General features: G+C 53.6%; 6 protein-coding genes across 6 annotated transcripts; 2 read left to right on the top strand and 4 right to left on the bottom strand.

The window, feature by feature from the left end:
- Positions 1 to 983: 983 nt before the first annotated feature.
- Positions 984 to 2,294, bottom strand: Triagg1_7353 (uncharacterized protein; the record flags this gene model as incomplete). The annotated part of the gene is made up of 3 exons (XM_062902079.1): positions 984 to 1,788; positions 1,857 to 2,137; positions 2,217 to 2,294. 3 exons carry the CDS (start codon positions 2,292 to 2,294, stop codon positions 984 to 986), a joined length of 1,164 nt encoding a protein of 387 aa, XP_062753671.1.
- A 1,579-nt stretch (positions 2,295 to 3,873) lies between these two features.
- Positions 3,874 to 6,020, bottom strand: Triagg1_7354 (uncharacterized protein; the record flags this gene model as incomplete). The annotated part of the gene is made up of 2 exons (XM_062902080.1): positions 3,874 to 5,370; positions 5,436 to 6,020. The coding sequence occupies 2 exons, from the start codon at positions 6,018 to 6,020 to the stop codon at positions 3,874 to 3,876; spliced, it is 2,082 nt and encodes a 693-aa protein (XP_062753672.1).
- A 1,709-nt stretch (positions 6,021 to 7,729) lies between these two features.
- Triagg1_7355 (uncharacterized protein) lies at positions 7,730 to 8,980 on the bottom strand (the record flags this gene model as incomplete). The annotated part of the gene is made up of 1 exon (XM_062902081.1): positions 7,730 to 8,980. One exon carries the CDS (start codon positions 8,978 to 8,980, stop codon positions 7,730 to 7,732), a length of 1,251 nt encoding a protein of 416 aa, XP_062753673.1.
- Positions 8,981 to 12,935: 3,955 nt separating this feature from the next.
- On the top strand, positions 12,936 to 15,017 carry Triagg1_7356 (uncharacterized protein; the record flags this gene model as incomplete). The annotated part of the gene is made up of 2 exons (XM_062902082.1): positions 12,936 to 14,686; positions 14,744 to 15,017. The coding sequence occupies 2 exons, from the start codon at positions 12,936 to 12,938 to the stop codon at positions 15,015 to 15,017; spliced, it is 2,025 nt and encodes a 674-aa protein (XP_062753674.1).
- Positions 15,018 to 16,086: 1,069 nt separating this feature from the next.
- Positions 16,087 to 18,238, bottom strand: Triagg1_7357 (uncharacterized protein; the record flags this gene model as incomplete). Its single annotated transcript, XM_062902083.1, has 4 exons — positions 16,087 to 16,293; positions 16,370 to 16,854; positions 16,925 to 17,600; positions 17,696 to 18,238. The coding sequence occupies 4 exons, from the start codon at positions 18,236 to 18,238 to the stop codon at positions 16,087 to 16,089; spliced, it is 1,911 nt and encodes a 636-aa protein (XP_062753675.1).
- A 949-nt stretch (positions 18,239 to 19,187) lies between these two features.
- Triagg1_7358 (uncharacterized protein) lies at positions 19,188 to 20,447 on the top strand (the record flags this gene model as incomplete). The annotated part of the gene is made up of 1 exon (XM_062902085.1): positions 19,188 to 20,447. The coding sequence occupies one exon, from the start codon at positions 19,188 to 19,190 to the stop codon at positions 20,445 to 20,447; it is 1,260 nt and encodes a 419-aa protein (XP_062753676.1).
- Positions 20,448 to 20,609: the final 162 nt, after the last annotated feature.

Below are 20,609 nucleotides of genomic sequence, written 5' to 3' on the forward strand. Positions count from 1 at the left end.
TGCTTTAATGAACCAATGAAAACAGGCACGGCTGACGGTTTAGGGAAGAGTGTGCAGTTGTGACGCTGATCTGTGGGCAATGATCTACTCGATCGAAGAAAGAAGCCTGAAGAGATTGTGTCAGGCTCGAAGCTCGGGTTCGGAAGTGCATATGCCCTTCTGAGAGTGACTGGAAAACTTTGTTAGACGGTACACTGAAGCAAACTTATTCGGATTTTCTCCTAAGCACTACCAAAGGCAACCTACGTGAGTCCAATGTTATGAGATGTCGGAGAAATCGGACACTGAATATTTCTCGGTGTCATGTATTGATGGATTAGGACGCGCAAACGGCCACGAGGAGGGTTGTCTCCAAGCATTTGAAGCACTTCGATCAACTTCCCAGATTAGTTGCACAAGCCAGCTATGTGAATTATTTGGAGAAAAGAAACGCAACGGATGTGTAAATGAAACATCTTGCTCATCAGCAGAAATAGAATGTGTGAATCAAAGTGGCTGGATTGACATCTAAAGTCAAAGGAAGAATGAAGACGAGTGTTGCGTAAAACAAAGTAAATGAAAGGGAGGCACACGTGATTATCGGAGGTAGAAGTGGCAGGAAGCCCTGGACACTCATCTCCCCATCTTGCCGATTGAATGTGTCAGAAGCAATTCGGCATTGGCACAGGTAGGCACTTGCCCAGTGTTGTCCTGGAGCGGTGCAAACTGGAAGGAACCAATGAATTAGTACTGAAGTACATGTACCCAAGGCAATGCCGTTTCTTTGCTACAGCCCACATAGGTAGCTTTATGGGATTCCCCTGACGCTGCCCTTATCATAATAGCAGTCCGTATAGTATTCAGGTAGATTACATCCAGAATATACCTAGTAGGTACCAAGATGTATCAGTAAGAACAAGAAAAAAAGAACAAGCTCCATAATATATATAAAATTTACACCATCTACAACGTCAAACACTAATAAATACCATTTACATTCAAGCTTATAAACATGTCTCTCTTCTCTCCCCTTCTCTTCCCGAGCTCGTCGTTTTCACCGCCGGCATCGCAAGCGGACTTCTCTCTCCTAAACGCTCCTCATCCGTGACACCACTCGCACCATAATAGCCCGTCCCTTCCTCCATGCCAGAGATCCCCATGAGCTCGTGGCTATTCTCTCCATCAATCCGCTCTCTTCTAGTTGTCTTGGGCAAGGCACCTCGTTTCTGCAGGTCACGCTCGAAGAAGTAAAACTCGAAACCCTTGTCCAAGAGCTCTCGCAAGGCCATGGCAAACAACACGACGGCGGTGGTCTGGCCGAAATCCCAGTAATTCTCATAGGCATCTCCCTCGAGCTTCCCCTGGTTGGCGGATCGCAGGGCTAGCGTCATGTAGAGATGTACGGGGAACTGCAAGAAGGCGAGAATGAGGATGGAGTGGCGCCAGCGGGCACCAGAAAAGGCGGCAGCGAGCATGACGAGGATCATCCACGAGGCAGTCATGGCAACGTAGATTTTGTCGGCGGACGGATGGCCCGCAGTGGGAGTTGTGACGAGGTGGGCAAAGTAGCAGCGGCCGGGCTCGCGGTCAGGGGCCCAGTTGTCGAGGCTGACGCAGAGGAGGATGGTGAGAGCGAGGTACAACGTGGCGAAGAGATAGGCGCCGCGATGGCGAGGGGTGAAGTGAGCGGAGCGGAGGATGGTGAAGTGACGGGAGAGAAGGTGGACGGACAAGTCCTTGGGGGCGGCTGAGCGATGGAGTCGAACGTTGCAGTAGGTCCAGCATACGAGGGCGGCGGCGCCGGAGACTCTTTGTGACGGGATGTTAGAATGATGGCCAAGATGGAGATGAAAGATGAAAGATGGGGGTGCCTTTACCCGACGAAGCTGACAATGTCAAACACAAGGTGTAAGTGGTACGTGTCGATGCTGGTGCCCTGTGCAAACACGGAAATCATGTACGACGTTCCGATAACCATCTGAATGTCGTTGCCAACCATGAGTATGTCAGACACGCACTCGAGCCGCTTCTGCTCTATCGCAGACTCGATGCTACCTCGGGGATGGTTGCCGTCCAACCAGCCGCTGTTAGAGAAGAAGAAGGCCCAGAGGGCAAGACACAGCGATATCGTGGCTTGACCAACGAAACCGACGATGATCTGTATCAAGGCTTTAGTTTCACGTCATCCCATCCTTGTTGTTGGATTCTGGCGATGACAAGTGTCGTTGTTGACTTACACCGATGCCGGCGAGGTCTGCTCTGCCTTCGCCGACGAGGACGCATTCTGCCGTTGCTTCCTCTTGGAAATTGGACATGATTATTTCCCCCCTTCTTGATGGGACGATGGAACTTTCAATGACGACAGCTGGCAGGGCTGAGGGGTTGCTGCATTGCTTCGATGTTATGATGGTGCAGCGCAGCTCAAGCCATCGAGCTCAAAGTCTATAAGCAGCTTCGAACCTGTCCAGCAACCACCGCCAGTCTTTTATACATCTATGAACACCAGCCAGAGCTTCGATGATGCGGAGGTTAGAATCCCAGAATCCCACAAGGATTCTATTCTTCTCCTCGCTAGCCATCCTCCCAGTCAACGTCGAGGGGGGCCGCAGATCTTGCATCATCATTGGACACCAATCCGTTAAAGGCGCAATAAGGCTGAAAAGCGAAACTCAATTCGATTCACATCTTTCGCCCCTTTTAACGCTTAGCCTTAAATGATGTTTATTCTTTTTTAAAAGGAATTTCTTGGTTTTCTTAATGATTTGTTACCGCTTTCGTAGAGGCAAGAAATTAAGCATATGAAATGTAAGCCAATATCAAGAATCCTTCGGCCGACTTGGTTGATCCTCCAGGAGTAAGAAAGTGTGGCGGGTGTGGCAAAGGGTTTAAGCTTGATTGGCCGCATGCAGCGAGATGAAGCGGGTGACAGATAAGCAGAATCTTATTACGGTTTAAGCTCGTTGGGAGAATTTGCTGGAGTGAGACGCCGTCATGGTTTTGATGGGAAAGCTGAAGGGGGGAAATAGAAGGGATCGTCGCCCCGAGTCCCGGCTGGCATTCGCATGGCCTTCCGAATGGGCATTTAATGAGTCCGATGGCCGACTTCAAAGGTGGTATTTGACTGGTTGATAAGTTGTGACTGTATCAATTGATATTTTGTTGTATTATATGGCGGATTTATACATGTATACACGTCTGCTAGCATTTACAACGACGCATTGAGCACATCATAGGTACCCAAGCAAAATCATTTCAAACCACCACACTCAACATCACCACACAGACACAGGCACAAACCCAAATCTTAATCTCAACATGTAGTTTTTTGTATTATGCATCACGACATTTGCCAACAATCATTTCTGCCCCCCTTCTCCCATCCCCATTCCAGCAGGCAGGCAACTATGTCGACGTACGTACTAACCCACGGATCTTGACAAAGAAAACTCCAGGGCAGCACGTTTTTTTTTCCTTCAGAAGAACACCACCACCAGGCGTAAAGTGCTCGATTCCCATCACTATTTTAAAACCGACCATTAATAATCGTTTCTTATCTCGGGGCAAACAGCGGTCCGAGAGCTCGGATGCAAAGCGCAAATCTCCCTTTTCCTTGTCCAAGAAAAAAACGTTGCGTTGCAAGTGGTGTACAAAACCAACCAAATCCTTATGTCCCTCAGTCACTATCCCTTTTTTTCTTTTTGTAAGAAAAAAAAAACCTGGCCCGCTCAGTAATAGCCCTCGTCCGAAGTATTCATACCGTGAAAACCATCGCCTTTAGAATGCCGGCCCATGGGACGCCCAATTCCACAAAGCAAAAAAAGAAAATAACACATCCACTTCTGCAACTCTCTCGCTCTTCTCGGATGCACACAGTGTAGTCCAGTCTAAACCAGGCTACGATTCACCACCAAGAGACTCCAGCTCCTTCAGAACAGATGTCTTAGTGTGAATCTTCTTTAGCTGGGTATCCTCCAGTTTCTCACCACCGGCGTGGCGCATCTCCAGGTCTTCAATGGCTCTGACCTTCTTCTGAAGACTGCGAATCTTCTTAGCGTTGGGGTTCTGCGATGCCGGCTCGGTGGGAGCGTTGGGAGGAGGGCCAGACTGGTGATGTTGCTGCTGTTGCTGCTGCTGCTGTCCGTTCTGGCCTCCGTTCTGGCCACGGGCGCCTTGCTGAGTGTTGCTTCGGCTGCGGTTTCCCATATTGTTTCGAGAGCGGCTTCTGAAGCCGCGGCCGTTCTGGTTGCCGCCGGCCGGGCCGCGCCTCTCTGGGCTGCGGCCCTCGTGGCCTCCGTACTCCTGCGGCGGCGGGGCCAGGCTGGCCCCTCCGTTAGGTTCGGGCTCCAGCTTGCCGTCGGGCTGGTTGTTCTTCTTGCTGCGCTTCTTCTTGTTCTTCTTGGCGGAGCCGTCGTCATTGACAGGCTCCGCTCCAGGCACGGTCCGTACAGTCGGGACATTGCCCTCGGCCAGCTCAGCGCCAGGGACGGCACGTCGAGCCCGGCCGAATCCGTTGGCGCTCACGTTCTGGGTGCCGTTGCTGACGACGTGAGCGGCACCGCCCTCGTCCTCGCGCTTGAAGTGAAGCGGCGTGGCCAGTCCACGAGCACCAGGTGGTCGGTAGGCTCCGGCAGGCTTGCTGGGAGCCTTGACATTGCTGAGGAAGGTCGCTGCGGACGCGTGAGCGGCCGGGACAGAGCTGAGGGGGTCTCCACCCTCGATGCTGGCTTCATCGGCGGGTCGCCATAGGACGCTGTACAGCTCGACCATATCTTCGCTGTACATGAGTCCTCCGGTGACGTGCCACAGCTTGACGCCGTTGTCGACTCGCAGTCGCGGAGAGGTCGTGGCCGTCATGATGTAACGGCTATCGGGGCTCCATTCGCACACGCTCGGGTTGCCGCTCTCGATGGTGCAGACCTTTCGGTTGTCCTTTTCGAGGTCATACACGTCAATCTGGCCGGCAAGGTTGCCGAAGCCGGCAACGAGGACGAAGCGGCCGGTGGGCGAGAAGGTGATGGTGTTGCGGGGCCCGAGGGGGAATGAGTGCACGGCGACGCCGCGGTCGTTGAAAATGGTCGTCTTGGCTGGCATGTAACCATATACCACGCCAAACTGTCGCGACGAAGGCGACCACGAGACGTCGTGAATCGGGCCCTCCTTGTCCAGGGTCACGCGAGCATCCAGAGTGCCGTTGGTGCTCAGCAGATATAGAGTCGTCTCTCCGTAGTAGCTCTTGCCGGATCGGTCCACGTCGGTCTGGGCCAGGACCAAGAGGCTGGATCCCTGCTTGTTCCACTTCAGCTGCACTTTGTCTCCCTTGAAAAAGGTCTTTTGCGAGATGGGGCTCTGGAATGCGGGCACTTTGTAGACTTTGACGGCCGCAGGTGCTCCCTAAGTTCTCAATTGTTAGCAGACAACGACAGCAAAAGCGACAGAAAAACATTGGTGAAGCTTACCTTGCGCTCAGGGATAAAGACAGCCACTGCATGTTCCTGGCCCGGGGCCAAGGCGAAGTTGGTGGCGCCCTCGACGCGCAACTTGTTCCAAACCGTGACGAAATCATGGCTCTGGAAGAACTGCACTTCGTTGGTGACGAGGCGGGCGCAGTAGGCCTCGTCGGCGGTGTACTGCAGGTTCCAGCCGCCCTGCTGCTTCTGGACGAACTGGCCTACCGGCACCTTGGCGGCAGCGTCGACGCCTTCCTCCACGGTGCGCCAGACCTTGAGGTTCTTGGTCGCGTCTCCGGCCTCGTCCTTGGCGGGCCGCTCCCAGGTGATGACAAAGGTGCCCAGGGGCGAGAAGCCGAGCTCGTAGACGTTGACAATGGGCAGGTTGAGGATGAGCTGGCCGCTGGTGGTGTTGACCACGTGGAGAGCCTCGGGAGTGGCCCAGCCAAAGAAGCGGCCACAAGGCGAGTAGGCACAGCACCGCAGGTTTCCCTCGGGCTTGGTGAACCCAGAAAGGGGCTCGTAGACCGGAGCGGCGTCAAAGACGCCAATGGTCTTCTGGGTCCGGTAGGCGAACTGCAAAGGGGATGCCATGGCTAGTCAAAGTCACAGAAAATAATTGGCCTTGCAGTTGGTCTGGGTGATGCCGGTCTTTGCAAAAATCAATGTTCTTGTCTTGGCTTCTTTTTGTCTTTTTCTTTTTATCGATCAATTGAACCGTTCTTCTTTTTATCTGCGGGTAAAATTGCGCAGATGAGCCAAAAAAGAAAAGAAAAGGGGGTTGTTTTGATGGACGATGGGAACTCTCCGCACTGCAGAAGATCCTGACAGGCTGTGCAGAAGAAAAAAAAGCGGAAGCTGATGGAATTCGCCCGGTTCAACAATTATGTTCTATCGTCGTTGCCGAGACCGCAGCAGAAATTCCAAGTGTAGAATCTCTTTCTTTTCTTATTGTTTTCTTTTCTTTTTTATGTCTTTGTCGGCGAACCAGGGGCTTCTTCCTTTGGTCGCTGGTCGTGATGCGTCACTGCCGTGTGTCGATCGACGAGGTTCGGCGGGCACGGGACGGGGTTTCTCGACGAAGAAAAAGAAAAAGAATCGACGACGCAACGCGCTGCAAATCAGAGTCCGAAGCACAGGAGCGAGAAGAGAGAAGAGAAGATGATTGCAAGGCACCCAAGGCGGGGGGGGAAGTTGGCTGGCGACGGCGGTGCCGTGTTGCTTGTGGGCTGGAGAGGAAGAAGAAAGAGGCGGCAAAAGTGTGGGCGATGTATTTTTTCTTTTTCTTTTTTTCTTTCCATTTTTTTTTTTTTTCACTCCCTCCCCCCACCGCCACGGCAAGGCTTCAGGCCAAAAGTTGCCAGTGCAAAAGCCAAGTCCCCCAGAGGCACGCTAAAGGCCTGGCGAATCCCTGGGCTTGGGACGGAATGGCCACTGGTGCCCGGGGCAAGCCTGGCCAATCACTGGCTGTCACTGTCGAAGCCCTGAAACTCAGCACGGGCGTTGCTGGATTATCAGATGCGTCCGCCTGAATCCTGCCCGTATTACTGCTGCTTGGTGCTGGATGCTGAACGAATTGATGCTATTTGATGGATATCATTGGTCCTTTAAGCAACTGGCTCATTAACTGAATTATTCCCAATCACGCCCATTTCATTCGAGTCTTCATATTTCCCACTTTCTCGTCAAGTCGCTGAGCTGGTCAAAACAAAAGACCTCAACACTGATAAGATCACGTACGAGTACATCCTCATTGGACGCCGCCCGACGCACAAAGCCCGATGCAGTAAATCAACTTCATGAGCTGGCAGCATCGACTCCCAATGCGCAATGCGCGAAATCCATCGGGTTCCTCGCATGAGGGCTGGATCTCGAACAACTCAGTATACACCTGTTCATTAGTGTTGGCCTAAGCGGCCCAAGTAGATTAAATCTGTGTACACGTCATGAGACTAGTCGAAGTTGATGGGTGCCAAACGGTGCCAGAATCCACGTCAGCGTGGCTTGTTTGCCGTACGGTGCCTTTAACACGGCCCATATCTGGTAAGTACATATAGGTAGCATTCAAACCTCTCAATGGCTTGCATATAAGTCGTCCAAGGCACAATTGTCACGTTGTCCGTAGTCTACGTCTCTCCTGTCTTGTTGGCAGCATGTAGCAATTCAGCACCTTGGGTGCCAGCTCATGTTCAAGATGCATGGGTATGCTAGAAACAAATTGTGGCTAAAAAGAAACAGCACATTGGCGGTATCGACGGTAACAAGCGGGCTTCCTTTTTTTCACTGCTCAAGATGCCTTTGCCTTACCTCACTTGCAGCTTCTCGCGCCATCCACCCTTCTCGAACAGCCAGAGGGCTTCCACGGCATACGCCCTGCTGCCCCTGTGCCCGCCCTCGCCCATGCTTGCCTCAGCCAGACTCTCTAGTACGCGCCCCTCCTTGACAGCATTCCAAATTCCCATTGCAATTGGATGATTCAGAGTCGTTCCCCATTCGCCGCGCCCTAGACGATACAAGATGCGGCCTAGAGTTTGAAACGCTATGCAGCGCTGCGCCGGGACAGCGCTTCTGGCCAGCCTAGCGAGCTCCGTGATTGTGTAGCCTGCAGCCTCGGGGGCTTCTCCGTGGTGATGCAGTCCTTTGGACGAGGGAATCGACCGGCTCACTCGCGGTGACAGGAAACGACCCCGGAAATCGAAGCGCAATGCTGAAACACTGATCTCGGGATGGGGATAGTATGGCGAGTCTCTGTCAGCGGGACTATCTTGGGTGGGAACGGGCGCCATCCAAGCCAGCTTGCTCGGATCGGCAGGGAGATTGGGGAAGTATTTTTCGTGCAGCGTGGCAAGGAAATTGGGATCCGAAGGGTCCAGGTCCGGGAGGCTCGGGGGAACAGGGAAGTGTGTTGATTTCGGAAGGTCGGTAATTGGGAAGAGGTCTGGCGGGATTTGAGACGGCTCTCGATCTTCATCGTAGTTATCAGCGACTTTCTTAGTTGACTTCGTCTGGGCGGTAGTAGTAGTAGGGGGAGAAGGAGATTTTAATTTAGGCTCTGGTTTTGGTTCGGCGACGTCTGCAGTGTCGTCCTCAACGGTGGCCGCTTTTGGCACGTCGTGAAGGCGGACCTCAGGAATTATAGTCGATGGAGACGAAGTGTCTTGCGGTTCAGGTATGTTAAATGGCGAGTTTGGATCGGGCTCGTCAATGTTGGCTCTTTGAAGAAGGCGTTGGATGAGCGCCGGGTTCAGTCCCTTCATTATGTCTTCCTGCGCCTGAGATATCTCTTGGGGCGTCATGTCGTTGATCTTTTGCTGGTTTTCTCTATCTATTCGCCTTCTCTCGACCTCTTCAAAGCTCTGTGACTGGTTGGGCTCTTGCGGCTGCCCAGGCCGCGACGCACCGCCACTGCGTTGCTGCTTGAACGCTGAGGGTTTCCATCGTCGCTTGTGCTGAGGAAACCCGGTCGACGAGATGGGGCCCGAAGGGAACTCGACCGGTTTCGACCCCTTTTCGCTTCGTTCGACAATGTCACCAATGAGCAGCGTGGGATCCATGTTGTTGATGGGCGTAGCTGTACAGATGTCTCCTACTTTGATCTGCTGCTTGGTAAGAGTTGGAATTCAAGAAAATGATGGTGGGGCGAAGATGGAAGCTTAGCCTGCCCCATCCATATCGATAAGCACATGTCCGCAAACCAACGAAGCTTGGTAGAAGGTCATTAATAAGAAAGAAAGTACTGACCTTGGCAGGACGCTTCGCACGGAGCGCTCTGCACAGCGCACGCATTCTGTTACAATCTGCAAGGTGACATGGAATGCGTGGATCCGCGCGTGGTTAGTTGCGGGTTTCATTTTAATCTAAGTTGCGCTGTATCCCTCTGCAGATCAGCGTTGCCAAACAAGATACCGGTGCTGCTGTTTAGGCGGGCGATGACATTGACGCAAGCCGCCGTGAAGGAGCAAGTTTCCCTCGCGCTGCGTGTGGCTGTTCCCAAGTCACATGCAAAAAAAAAAAAAAAAAGTCCACCAATTTGATGAACATAAACCGTGGCGCATCGCTGGATATTCAAGCAATTCTCTGGTGACGGCCCGCTACTCCATCACCTAGGCAGCCATGCGGCATTTGGTGAAGCTGCACTGTTCAGAACAGGCATCGAAATACCTCCAAGGCTTACTCGCACGGCAGTTCGCGCCTGTAAAATAAGACCCGAGGTACCTCGTATACTTTTGCGGCTGGCCGTGGAACAAGGACCCCCACGATTGGCCGAAGCGTTAGCAATTCTAGATCAAATCTAGAGTTTCGGAGCCCAGCCAGCCAGCACCGCCACACCTGCATTAGTGCCACGCGGGTTCCCAGCAAGCAGCGCATGACAGGGGCCCTAATTGGCAAGACGGGCGAGAAGAAAAAGCAAAAGGTTCAGGCGTGCATTTTGGGTGAGACAGCGTCGTGGCAACGCGTGTGCGCCGGTCACATATCACCCAATGCGTACTGTATCATACTGTGATGTTCATACTGAGCGGCTGAACGGATGCGCAGGTTTGACTTTCTGGCGAAATCCGAAAAGTACATACTTGTACATGAGACGGAGTGATCGGCGACAGCGACAGCCAGGGTGACTTTTGGTAGGAGCCTAAAAGGCTGCTAGGGGCTGCAATGCTTACTTGACCTGTGCAGAGTTCTGAATTATTCATTTAGTTACAATACATAGATAAGACGGCTGAGAAAAAATAAAAGAAGAAAAATAAAAATAAACCGGTGCTGGCAGCATAGATGTTACATATACAGGGACGTTGAAAGGTGACGTTGATGCGCAGAGGAATCAACATTGCAGAACAAGAAAAAGAGCTCGCCGTTTGCAAGGGCAGCGTAGGGGATGGATGGCTGCAGCGGTTTTAGCGAGGCGAGACCCCAAAGTGTCTCTGTAGGTAGGTAGGTTCCATCAAGTTTTTAGGAGGCAGCCAGAGACAAGAAAAAAAATTACAGCATGTATTGATACTATTACAAGACATGCATGACAAGGCACAACTGAGAATGTTTCACTTATTTTTTGTTTCATCCTGTTATTTATTTTTGACTAATTTTTTGTTTCCTTTTTCTTATCCATGTCTTTTCTTTTCTTTTTTTTTTCTCTTCTTCTTTATATGGGAGTTTTTCCTTTTTCCAATCAATTCGTGTCCATCTGCGACCGACACGGCGCACCTGATGCCACCGTCAACCGGCGGCCCGCGCCTGCCCTGTCCCATCCTATCTGATGCCACCAGCCAGAAATCCAAAAGACGGCAGCGGGTGGGGCTCGGCTTCAGGCCTGGTCTTTTTCCGGAATCTGGTGCATGCAGCCATGAGCACGGAAAAAGCAACAGCCCCGCTCTTTGGCTGCTGCAGCGCGCTTCTCGGGTCACTAGAAGCCTCTGGTCGCTAAGAGCGTGCCGCGTCTAATCTGCGCCCTGATTGGCCCGCCGGCCGATCCCCCCCTACGTGCACTGTATTTGCGCATCTCGAAAGTGCCCTAGCGTCGCCTTCCTGTCCCCCCCACACACAGGCAACTTTGTTAGGGGACTCTGGGGTGCCGCAAGGCACGGCCAGTACATGGATCAGGCCACGCTACTGTGCCTGTTTCTCAACCTTGCATCCTGAATTCTCCGGCACCGCCCAGGCCTGATTCACCGTCCGATCGGCGAGTCGAGCAGCTGTGCTTGCGGCTGCCGCGATTCACTGCAAGTGGCTGCCCGTGGGATTCTCATGTGGCCATGCGCATCTGCGGTGGCTTGGCAATCAATCAGCCTTGGGGTCTTCTCTGCGCATCTGCACTATCGGGACTGCAGAACTGGAGCTGGAGTCTAAATGCCACTAACTGCTAGCGGACGTGGTACTAGCAGTGGCTACTGAGGTAAGGGAGCAGATTTGGTAGGCTGATACTTGGCTAGCAGTCCCGTGATCCGACGCTAAACCCTGGATATGTGTCCTTGGGCCCTGGGCTAGTCTGTCAAATAGAGGACTGGAGCGCCAACTTCGGCTCGCATCTGTCGACTTGGGTGCGCTATTGCCGGGTCTTTGTTAGCACATACATGCCTCCTAACATCCTAACATGGCTCGTACATGTGGCCAGCTGGACCGTACTGTACTGTACCTACTGTACATAGTAGGCGGTAGACACTCCATGCTAACCCAGCAGTACATAGCCTAACTGACCCCCGTTCCACCACCACAACGTCCATCGATTCAATTCGTTCTTGGTTCGATATTTTGCTCCGTGCCCCCCGTACTGTGCCGCCGCCGCCGCATAAAAAATCCAAGACAGGCAAGTCCAAGTTTGAATTGCTGTTTTTGTTCATACCGGTACCCCCCCTTGGCGCTGCGACCCACGCCCAGCCCGTCTTTTTTTGCTTAATTCAACCCGACTCGACTTGCCTTGCCTTGCCTCCAGTCCCCAGCATTGGCATTCATAGCACAGGTCAGGTACTGTACTTTGACCGTCGTCAAATAGTGACCGAAGACAACCGATGCAGTTTTTCCCAGGCCAAAAACACGCGCTGGCCGCCCCGTTTTTCTCGCCTTTTGTTAGAAAATCAGAATTGCTATCCCATATTGTCGCCATCCCCAAATCGTGCCGAGCTGGCAAATCCCCCATCATTTCCCCCTCCCTCCTCTTTTTTTTTCCCTTTTCCCTTTCGCTCTTCTTGTTCCTCCATCCGCCTCTCCCCTTTTCTTTTGCCTCACCTTTTTTCACCTCCTCGCTCCCCAACCACAACCACGCAACTTTTTTTTTCCTCCCATCAAATCTCGCCCCCGTGCAGCGCCCGCGCCATCGCCAAAACCGCATCCCTCAGGCCTGGCCCTGCTGCACGCCATTCCAGCTGTTGCAACCGCTGCAGCCCCGCATCCTCGGTGCATCCGTCAGGCCGCCGCGCATCGCATCACCCGCCAGCCCGTCGCCCAGCTCAAACTGGCCGTTTGTGAGGCTATTCGCAAGTCCAAGTCCAGGCCAGGCGGGCTCCACTCGTCACGTTTCCACTCCGGCTTCCGGCCACTCACGTAACGTCACACTTTCTGCACCCGCAGCCTCGTTTGAATTGACGCGCTTTGCCGTTTGATTGCATTTGCATTTGCCTGCATTTGCACTTCCTTTGCAAGGCTGTTCTGTTCTGCCATTTCAAACACACTCGTTGCCTTTTTTGATTGGGGGTTCTTGATCTTGGTTGATTCTCATCGGGTTCTTTTCTTTTTTCCTTGTCCTCCTTTTTCCATTCTAATCTTCACCTCTTCTTCTCTTTTTTTATGTTGTAATACATAATCTTCCATCCACCCTCTGCGAAATTCCCGAGCCTTGTCGCCCGGAATTCCCTCTCCATACATATCTCGCCCACTAGGGGGAAAAAACGACAGATTGCCCTTCGCATCCATCTCCGTCCACCTTTCCCGACCCGTGTCTGAGAGACAGTTGCGCTGCCGCCAGGTCACATCTTGACGGCAGCCCCCCCTCATCGCTTCCAGCTTCGCGTCAGCCCTACTATGGCTGCTGTCGGCGACGCATCGACGCGATTCGACTCCTCCGCAGGCGAACTCTCTTCTCCTCCCTCAGGCTCCCTCTCAGAACCCGGGTCGCCCTCTCACGGGGCTGGCCGCCGTCCCAACGTCGCGAAAGACACCGCAAAGCTCGACATGGAGGAAATCGTCGTCAGCGGCGACCAGAACCCGCAGTACTCGCAGCAGTATCCGCAGCCACCTTCTGGCGGCTCTCCGGGAACCGCCTCGGGCTCTCGAAGCCAGGCGCAGAAGAAATACTCGTACATCGACGGCGAATGGGTGCAACTAACAGCAGCCGGCGTACCCCGCAAAAAGCCGGGACGCAAACCCGGCTCCGTGGTCAAGCCAAAGGCTCCAACTGACGGATCCGAAGCGCCCAAGGTTCGCAAGCCCCGAAAGTCTCGAGATGCGGAAGCACCAGCCGTGCAGCGCAAGAGAAAGCTGGCGCCTGCCTCTGATGTCGATACCGATGCGCCCAGTCCGAGGCCGCTCGCCCCCGCCGCGGCTCCGGGGCTGTCGTCCTCTTCTCCCTCTCTTCACCCACAGCTTGGGGAGCCTTTGTCTTCCACGCCCCAGCATCATTTACAGCAGCTCCCCGACAGGCGGTATTCACCCAAGATGCAGAAGCGAGAAGGCTATCCTAGCTCCATGCAAAGCATTCTAAATGCCGACCCGCCGCCAGTTACTCGATCACCGTCAAACAGCATCGCCAGCCCTACATCCATACCCGTGCGCACCAGCGGCCAGAGCTACGATCCCATCCGAGGCAATTATGACCCCGTGCGAGAAACGATAACTTCGCATTACTCTTCAGCGGCCGGGTCTCCGCGAGCCACCCTAGCGGTTCAGCCATCGCACCGCTCGCCGTCTATTGCCAGCATGATTGAGCCACAGCCGTCCACCAAGGCATCGCCCAGCCAATCCCACCAGCCATACCCGCCTCCTGTGTCTCAGTCTCGCTTGCACACTCAAGAGGCTACCCCGTTGCCACCTTCCCCGTCCTATGTGCCCAAGACAACAGCTTCCACGCCAGCTCAAACTCCCGCTTTGAAGCCTGCGGTGCCAGAGATAAAACGTGACGCCCCCACACCTACGCCACCGGCCCCTCGACCAGTCATCGACCACGCAAACTTTACCACGATTGCAAATGGGCCTGTGAAGAAGGTGTCGCCCAAGCAAAAGCCCATCACCGGCGTCTCGACACCAAAGACAGACTATTTGGATGAGACAATCATGGAGATGGACGAGAGATCGATTCTTGATTTCGGCAGAGCCCGCCCTGGCGAAGAAAAGGAGACGCCCACTATTGTCCTCACCATCCCCATCACGGCGGGGGAAACTAACAAGTACGTAAATTTCATGCGTATGGCGGAGGATCAGTACGGCTGGGATGCCTTGCATCCCCGTCTTGCCGCCGACCGAGACCGCAAAGCTCGAATTGCCGCGGCGGCCGCGTCCTTGGAAAAGGTCGAATCCGGTCGTGAGTCTGGCGATGAGATGTCAGTCGACTTGTCCGATGCCGAAGGCAGCAATCCCGAAAATGGCGGAGTCAGTGGCGCCGATGCCCAGGCCAAGCCCAAGAAGAAACGAAACTTCAAGGAGGACCAATACGATGTGGATGACGACTTTGTGGACGACTCTGAACTGCTCTGGGAGGCTCAAGCGGCCGCCAGCCGAGATGGCTTCTTCGTTTATTCGGGCCCCTTGGTTCCCGAGGTTGAGAAACCAGCTGCGGGGTATGTATCGATTTCATCCGAGTTTACCATTTTCACTTGCTAACTCAGACACTGTAGACACGAGGAACGTCCTAAGCGCGGACGCGGTGGACGGGGCAGTCGAGGCGGCGGCCGAGGAGGCGCGACAAGAGGAGGAGCCACCACCGGACGCGGCGGCGGTCCAGGTTCCCGAGGCGGTGCCGTCACACGGAAACCTCGCATCACGAAATCCGAAAAGGCGCAACGAGAGCGAGAAAAGGCAGAAAGAGAGAGCATGGCCAAAGCATCGTCTAACGGATACCCGCTCCAGCCCACCACGCCGTCATTATCTGTTCGCGAGCTTGGCTCTTAGAAGAAGAGACGAATGGCGGAGGGTAATTGTCGACGCGCTCCCAGAGTGAAGTTGCCAAAGTTGTTCACGATGTGGTGAACGTTTCAAGAAGCTATTCAGCAGCTTTTCTAATTCCCAGCTGGCCTGTGCGATTAATATTAGCGACCGACGCATCATTCTATCTCGTTTGCGCTTTGCAGCCATGGGCTGGCTGATGGATGCTCTTTTTGTTTTCTTGCTCCTCTCTCTGGACGGCCTCCTGGGCGCCCTGCGAACAACTAAACGATAAGGGGGTTCGACCATACGGATCCTGATTACACTCGTCACGAACCGAGCATCTCTGTGTTAAAAGAACTCTTTTCCTTCATCATTTGCGGCACGATAATATTCTGCCTTGGCACAGACACTGTTTGATTTTCTTTTTAAAGCTTTGTTTTTTCTTATCTTTTTTTCCCGCTGGCTTGTGTTTTTTTCTTTCTGTCTGGGAATTGTATCAAGGAGGGACATCTGGGCTGACGGCGGCGTTTACACGGATGATGGAAATATGCGGGAGGAGAACGATGAAGGGAGAAAGAGTATTCAACTGGGTTCAGACCTGACAGGATGGAATGCCGTTCACTTTTGGGTCATGTGCATAATGGGGCGTGAAAATAGATGGCCGTTTCTTTGTTTTTCTTGACCGGCTTTGTTGATTTTTTTTCTCTTCTTCTTCTCTACTCTTCTACTACTGTTTTCCTTTTTCTTTTTTCACTTCTATTGTCTTTTCTTACTAGGTATTTGTGTTGTTTCATTTTCAACTTTTTCTTTTTTTTTTCCTTTAATTATTATTGATGAAGAGACATGTTATGGAAAAAAACAAGACTTTCAAGCGCTATGCCTCCGCCCAACGAATCTTCTCCCTCTAGTAGCGTCCCAGGCAAAAACAATACTCTTCTGTATACAGAACAGACGAAAAATAGACCATTCTCTTCTTCATTTTCCCCCTCCATCCTCCTTATACATGTCAAAAATGTGTGAATATTTGTGAAGAAACACAAAAGAAGTTGGAAAAAAAAAGATGGTAATGGGTTTACAAAAAAAGAAATAGTTTTTACGCAAGGCTAAATTCCGCAATCTCGCCCATCTCATTCTTCACCTCCTCGCCGACCTTGTACGACGCTCGCCAGCGGAGCTTGACGGAGTCGACGCGCTGGTTCCTGTTGCCGGTGTGCCAGACGTCGACTTCTTGGGTGACGCCACGGCTCTGCTTGGGGGAGAGGGAGCGGCCTGTTTGGGGTTTGAGTTGGAGTTCATAGCCCTATGTGAGAGTGGGTGACTTTGAGTTAGCAGGGTAGAGTCAGGGGTGTAAAGGAGGGGGGGAGTGTGGACAATACCTTTGTGACGGCTAGTTGAAAGTGTAGCTCGTTGATAGGTTGCGCGGTGTTGTTTGAAAAGGCAAACACAATGTTGATGGAGTTGCTAACGGCCGTGCTGCGCTTCGCCAGGAAGTCGGTTCTCAAGCCAGAGTTGCTGGCGGTCCCCCTGTGCTCCCTGGGCTTGGCGGGCACCGGCTGTTCGGTAGGCAGCGCGGACGAAAAGTTCCATTCGTCGTCGTCGTTGGACACGGCCGCGGGTTGAGGGGCGGGAGGGCCGGTGGAAAAGGAGGCAAAGGCGTTGGAGACGGCTGGAGGGGGTGCTTGGTGCTGCTGCTGCTGCTGTTGTTGCTGCTGAAAGTTGGGCTGGGGCGTGGCGGACTGTGAGGCGGGAGGGGATGTGAACGAGGCAAACTGGGAGAACGGAGGTGGCGTGTCGTTCTGTCCAGCTCCTCTGGCGGTGCTCCCTTGAGTGAGAGAGGATAGTAGCGCGGGTCCAGGAATATCTAATACATCAAGTTAGTTGTCAGGGGTTCCTTTATACACACATGAGTGTCGAATCCTGCGCGAGCTTACTTTGATTCGCGCCAAATCCCAAGGCAATGCCGCCGCCCTGTCCATACGTGCTCGACTGGCCGCTAATGTCCAAGCCGAGGAGATCGTTCTCCAATCCGCCAGCCTGCGATGAACCTGCACCGTTGCTGCCGTTGTTTTGCGAAGCATCGCCATCAAAGTCTATAAGTGACAACTCGTTTGCCGCCGAGTTCGATCCCGATGGCTGCGACGGCAGAGGAACTCCGGCCGCGACTTTGGCAGCACCTTCGAGGTCGCCCTTCTTCATGAGCTTGTAACGCTCGACTGTGCGATGTATGCTGTCATTAATCTCCAGCAGCCTGGCCACGGCCTCGTGATCGTCCGACTCCTCCTCGCACATCTTTTGGATCTTGGGATGGGCGCTCTGCAGGGCGGCGGCGAGCTCGCTGAAGACGTCGCCATCCTGCATCTTGTCTCCAGGTTGGAACGCCGCGAGGCGCTCTTCCAGCAGTCTCGCCTTGGCCTGGATCTTGCTGACGTCTTCGGCAGCCTTGGCCCGGTAGTCTGTCTTGGATCTGGTATCGTAGCCGGCCATGACCTTCATCAGGCGGTTGGCTTCCTGGAGGTCCTCGGGCGTGCCACGGCGAATGAGCTCCTGCAGCTTGGCTGATTGCGCTTCTCGCTCTTCCTCCTCCATTTCCTCGGCCGATTTCAGATTCTGTCAACCAGAAGACTTATTAGCATCATGTCCATGCATCATACCAGCGCAATTGAACTAAAGGCGCATCTTGCCGAAGAGAGACCAAAACTTACATCGCTGGGGTTCAAAACAGCAGCATCTTCCCTCCGCACCTCGGGAAACATGTAGCCCTTGTAGCTGAGCAGGCGGTGCATGTCCCGGATGAAGCCCAAGTCATCCTTGTAGCGGCTCGTCTCGCATATCGTCATGCGCCACTCCTCCACCAGCTCAAGAATCTTGGCCTGGACGCGGGTCGGGCGGATTGGGGGGCGTTCCGGGAATCTCCGCACCAGCTCGTTGAGGAACTCCTTGGTGCTGATCTGCAGGTGGAAAGGGTAGCCGCAGTTCTTGACGCAGATGTCGAGCAGGCTGAGGGCCAGCAGGGCGACATTGGGGTTGCGGTGGTTGACGAAGCCGACAATGGCAGTGGCAGCCTCGCGAGGGGCGGTGCCCTTTTTGCTGTTGATCAGGTCCGAGATCTCGAGATTGAGCGCCAGGTTGGGCTCGTAGTTTTCGGGGCTGCAAGCTCCCTGGATGAAGCGCAAGAGCTGAGATGGCGCGCGGCCGACATCTCCCCAGCGGTCGCGGGCCGCCGCGCGAGCAGAGGCAGCTTCCATCTGGGATGGTTAGTCGTGTATGTTCGAGATGCTCGCTTGTTCGTCACTCCGTCTGTCTGTCTGTCTGTCTGCTCGCCAGTGTATTGCGCCGGTCTGAAGCTCGAGCTCGCAGTTGTATGTGAGAGAGCTAAGCAGTCTTCTCCTCTTGCTAGACACACGCTGCGAGCGCCGACTAGATTCGGTTCGGTCTCGATTCAACAGGCTCACAGGCTAGATCTCGGTCAGAAGTGGCCAAAGCCAAAGGACGACGTGGCCGGAGCTGCACAATGGCCGTACCTCGTTTGCTGCCTAATCGCAGCTCCTTCAACGCCGCAGTGGTAACGCTGGTTCGTCGACTTGTAGCGCCATTCGCCTCCGCTCTGGCGATGTGGTCACTGTGCTGGAACTGAGTGCGAGCTGTCTAGGTATTCTGGGTTGGCTGGCGATTGGCTGCCTCTGCTGTGTCGATGGAGTTGGGCCATGGTTTATGCACTTATCGGGGGCCCGCTGGATATTCGCCCGCGGGGGCTCTTAAGCACCGGCAGCCCGGCGAGAACGGCGAGTACTTGCGAGGGGCGTCTTACAGGGCGTCAATTCAAGTATAATATGAGTGGATTTATTATATATAAGTCTCTATTTTGCTGTAATTGCTCACAAAGAACTCTCGGTATTGATTGTATTCTCTCGTAGGCATTATTCAGCATCATCCTTGCTCTATGCAGCCCATGTAGAAGCTTCAAAAGAGGTACCTCATCTAGATATGCCTCTTCCGGCAATGGAGGGGTACCTGGAGCTGTTAAAGAGATCCCCTGGAACTTAATCACCCCGATAAGAAAAAAAAATCCTCCTTACATCATCAACCCACCAATAATCTGTGTTCCAACCGACGTCTTCAAGTTGAGACTCTCGCTGTTTCTTTTCAAACAAAAAACAAGTCCCAGATCTACAGCAAATCAGAGCAAAACAAATCATGGTACGGCACAAGAAAGACTTTGCCGGCAGAGGCAAGAAATTCGGCGGCGGTCGTGGCGGCGGTCCTCCTCGCCAACCCCGCCATCGAGACGACGACGATGCCGAGTCCTCAGCTGGCCGCCCTGCCTTCAAGGCTGCCTGCTGGGATCTGGGCCACTGCGATCCCAAGCGATGCTCCGGAAAGAAGCTCATGAAGCTGGGCATGATGCGCGAGCTGCACCTCGGCCAGCGCCACGGCGGCGTCATCATCACTCCCAACGGCAAAAAGGTCATTTCGCCCGCCGACAGAGAGCTCATGGACCAGTTTGGAGCCGCCGTCGTCGAGTGCTCGTGGGCCCGAACCAAGGAGGTGCAGTGGAATAAGGTGGGCGGCAAGTGCGAGAGGCTGCTGCCGTATCTCGTTGCCGCCAACACGGTCAACTACGGCAAGCCTTGGAGGTTGAATTGCGTCGAGGCATTGGCCGCTGCGTTTGCGATTTGCGGTCACTTGGATTGGGCAGAGCAGATTTTAGCACCTTTTTCATACGGACCGTCGTTTCTGGAGATCAACTCGAGTTTGTTAAGGAAGTATGCGGCTTGTGCGGACGAGGCCGAAGTCAAGAAGACGGAGGAAGAATGGATGGAGAGGCTGGAGCAGGAATATGCCGAGAGTAGAGAGGAGGGCAATAACGACATCTGGGCCAGCGGAAACACCAACAGAAGGGCGCCAATAGATTCGGACGATGATCAAGGAGAAGAGGATGATGATGAAGACAACTCAGACGACGACGACAACTCTGAAAAGGAGGGAAGCATAGACGGCATATACTTAGGCAAAAGGCCGCCCAAACAAAAAGATGAGAATAAAGGGGACGAAGATCAAGAAGACGAAGATAAAGATCCATACGCCCTGTCGGACGACAGCGACGACGACGCTGCAATGGAGGAGATCCGCCGCAAAGTGCTCGCTTCAAAAACATTCACCAACCCCAATCCCGACACCGAGGAGAAGCAAAAGCCCTCGACAATACCCCGTCCACAGCAGCGCTTCAAGGCCGACCTGGACATTGAGCCAGATTCCGACAACGACAATGGCGGTGATAGTAGTGAGGACGGGGAGGGTAGTGGCGACGACGACGACGAGTTTGACAACATTATTGCTGCGACGCCGGTCACGGATAGGATAGGGCTGGAGAAGCTGAAGAAGGAGAGGGCGAGGGCGGCGATTACGACGAGGACGTTTTCGTCGAATGTCGTTTCTGCGCCGGGTAGATGGTAGTGATTTGTACATGACATGGATTGAATGACACGATTGATGCAATATGCGAGTGCCCTCTATAGTGAAATCTCGGCATTCTATATATGTTTCTCTTCCGTTGCTAACTGCCAATTCATGAGAAGAATGGAATGCCTTTTCCCGTGCGTTGCAGTTATACTCGTA

Source organism: Trichoderma aggressivum (assembly GCF_033847375.1).
Source record: "Trichoderma aggressivum f. europaeum strain CBS 100526 chromosome Unknown scaffold_032, whole genome shotgun sequence".
Lineage (NCBI taxonomy): Eukaryota > Fungi > Ascomycota > Sordariomycetes > Hypocreales > Hypocreaceae > Trichoderma > Trichoderma aggressivum.